General features: G+C 55.7%; 1 protein-coding gene across 1 annotated transcript in view; it reads right to left on the reverse strand.

The window, feature by feature from the left end:
- Positions 1–2,306, reverse strand: part of STARD9 (StAR related lipid transfer domain containing 9) — a 101,230-nt gene that overhangs the window by 11,076 nt on the left and 87,848 nt on the right. Inside the window, exon 24 of the mRNA XM_025038756.1 lies at positions 1–2,306. This exon is cut by the window's left edge and continues 1,194 nt beyond it; it is cut by the window's right edge and continues 10 nt beyond it. Coding sequence (XP_024894524.1) covers positions 1–2,306 — 2,306 coding nt within the window.

Here is a 2,306-nt window from a genome sequence, read left to right on the forward strand (position 1 = left end):
GGCTCCCCAACAGACTCTGTAGCATTGGGGCTGGGCCCTGAGGAGTGAGAGATGCTGAGGCTGGGGCTGCCGACAGCCAGGCAGGGTTCCTCCAGTCGGGAGCTGGGAGGTAGGGAGGCGCCAAGAGAAGCCTGGGGGCTCACTGAAGGGAGGTTCTGCCCAAAGGGGGTCTTCTGAAACCCCAAGTGGGATGAAACTATGGGAGGGCTCTGGGGCCTGCAGTAGGTGCTTTCTTCCTGAAGATCTGGGGGTCCTGCTGTTTTCCATGCTGTTTCCTCTGTCTCTCTCTTCTGAGGTGTCCCTGGGACATGTCCATTTTCTTGAGACATGGTAGAGATATCTGAGCCCAGCACTTCAAGGACCACATTGACCTCCTGAGGGCTAGCCTCTGGGGCCTGGAGGTACACAGGTGGTGAGGCCAGGTCAGTCTGGATGCCCTCATCTATGGTGGTCTGAGTACAGCCATCCATCATAAGGGTCTGGGCTGCTTCATCAGGGGTCTCCCTCTTGGTGTTCCGCTCCTTTTCAGCCACACTTGGTTGGGAGAGACTCCCCAACAGCTCTGAGGTACTGTGCAGGAGCTGCGAGAGGTGGAGAGACAGGTTGTGCATGCTGGTCCAGGAGACCAGATCAGAAACTGGCATTGTGCTGACTTCTGACTGAGCAGAGGAGATGTCGGTATGGTTCCAGAGGACTCTGCAGCCTAGGGTCTGTGTGCCCTGCTCCAAGGTGTTCACTCTGGGCCGTCCCACAGGGCCGCCTGCCTCTGATGGATACAACAGCATGATCTCATCCACTGGACCTGCAGCACTTCCTTCAGCCCAGGGGGGCTCACTTATCAGACAGCCTGCTTCATCAGAAGTGCCCAGGAACTGGGCTCTCTTGTCAGGACCTGTAGTTGGGGCTGCTCCTTCAGGACCAGTCAGTACATAGGGGTTCCCCAAGGCAAGTGAAGAATCCCATACTTTCCAGGCCTCGTGCGAACCTTGGGCATTTTCAATGCTGCTGCATGGGCCTGACAGGGCCTGGGCACTGGCATAAGTGCTGAGGTGGGGGTGGAATGGAGAGTTCTGGTCTTCTAGGCCGTTGTCCATGCTGGAGCACCGGGCCATATTTGATGGTACATGGTCCTGAGATGTCTGGCCACAGGAGACATCGACTGCACTGCCAAACACATACTGCTTCCAGCCAACGCGCCCAGGAACCTCTGCATGCCAGGGCGGGAAGTAGGGACTGGTGTCACTGGAACCGAAGTGCAACACTCCTTTGTCTGCTTCGGAGGGCCACTTCTCTGGCCTGGCCTGGCCACCCGGCCCCTCTGGCTTTCCCTGCTGGGCCTGTTCCAGAGTACCAGATGTCCAGCTGGTCATGAAATTGGGGGTTGGCATGCACGAGGGAGCTGAAGACGTTGGGTAAGGAGGGCTGGTAGGTTGAAGGGGTCTGTGATCAGCAGTGCTACTGTCCAAGTTAGATGAGGCTTTCTGATTGCAGTCCTCAGCTTTCAGAGATGTTCCCACAGATGACTTTCCTGAGGAATGGCCCCTAGGATGTGGGTTCCACAATTTGTTAGGCTCCCATGTCTCTTCATCTGTGGGGGAAGGAGGCTCCACACTCAAGTTCAGCTCCTGGAGAGATCGGGAAGAGCTGATCACAGAGAACTGTGGTCTGGGGGAGGACCTGAAGTTTGAGGGTCCAGAGAAGATTGCAATCACAGGAAGTGAGCGCCTGTGGTGGAGAGCCGACTGCTCTCTGCCAGAAGAGGGCTGGCCAGGATTCTGGGTCACGGGCCCCAAGGGGGCAGTGGCAAAGTCTTCGAAGCCTGATGAGAACATCTCGGACACATGTGCCTTGGCCACAGGCCCATCCTCTCTGCCAGCATCTCTGATCTGATAGCCATCCAAGCCACCTTCATCAGAGCGTAGGGGACAACTGTCCTGGGCAAGGTCTTCACCACCACCTGAAGCCTGCTCTCTCTGCTCCTCTTCCTCCTCCCAGGGACTGTCAACCTGGGAACTGGAGATACACTTTAACTTTGTTATGAACTTGGCTTGGGGATCCAAGCCACTATGACTCCTGGACTTGGTGGAAAGTTGTGGCTTTTCTAGAAGGCAGCTGATGTCATTTTCAAAACATGCATGCTGTGGTTCCACCAGCAGCTCATTCTCAACAGACGCTTCATTTAAACTCAGGGTGTGTGGTCTCTCGATTGTTGTAGGCAGCTGTAACTTGGTTTGAGACTCCTGTGCATCCTGGCTATCTACTGAGCTATCCTGACACTTCCTCAGTGGCTCAGAGTACACATCTGT

The sequence above is a fragment of the Pteropus alecto genome, unplaced genomic scaffold, assembly GCF_000325575.1.
Source record: "Pteropus alecto unplaced genomic scaffold, ASM32557v1 scaffold86, whole genome shotgun sequence".
NCBI lineage: Eukaryota > Metazoa > Chordata > Mammalia > Chiroptera > Pteropodidae > Pteropus > Pteropus alecto.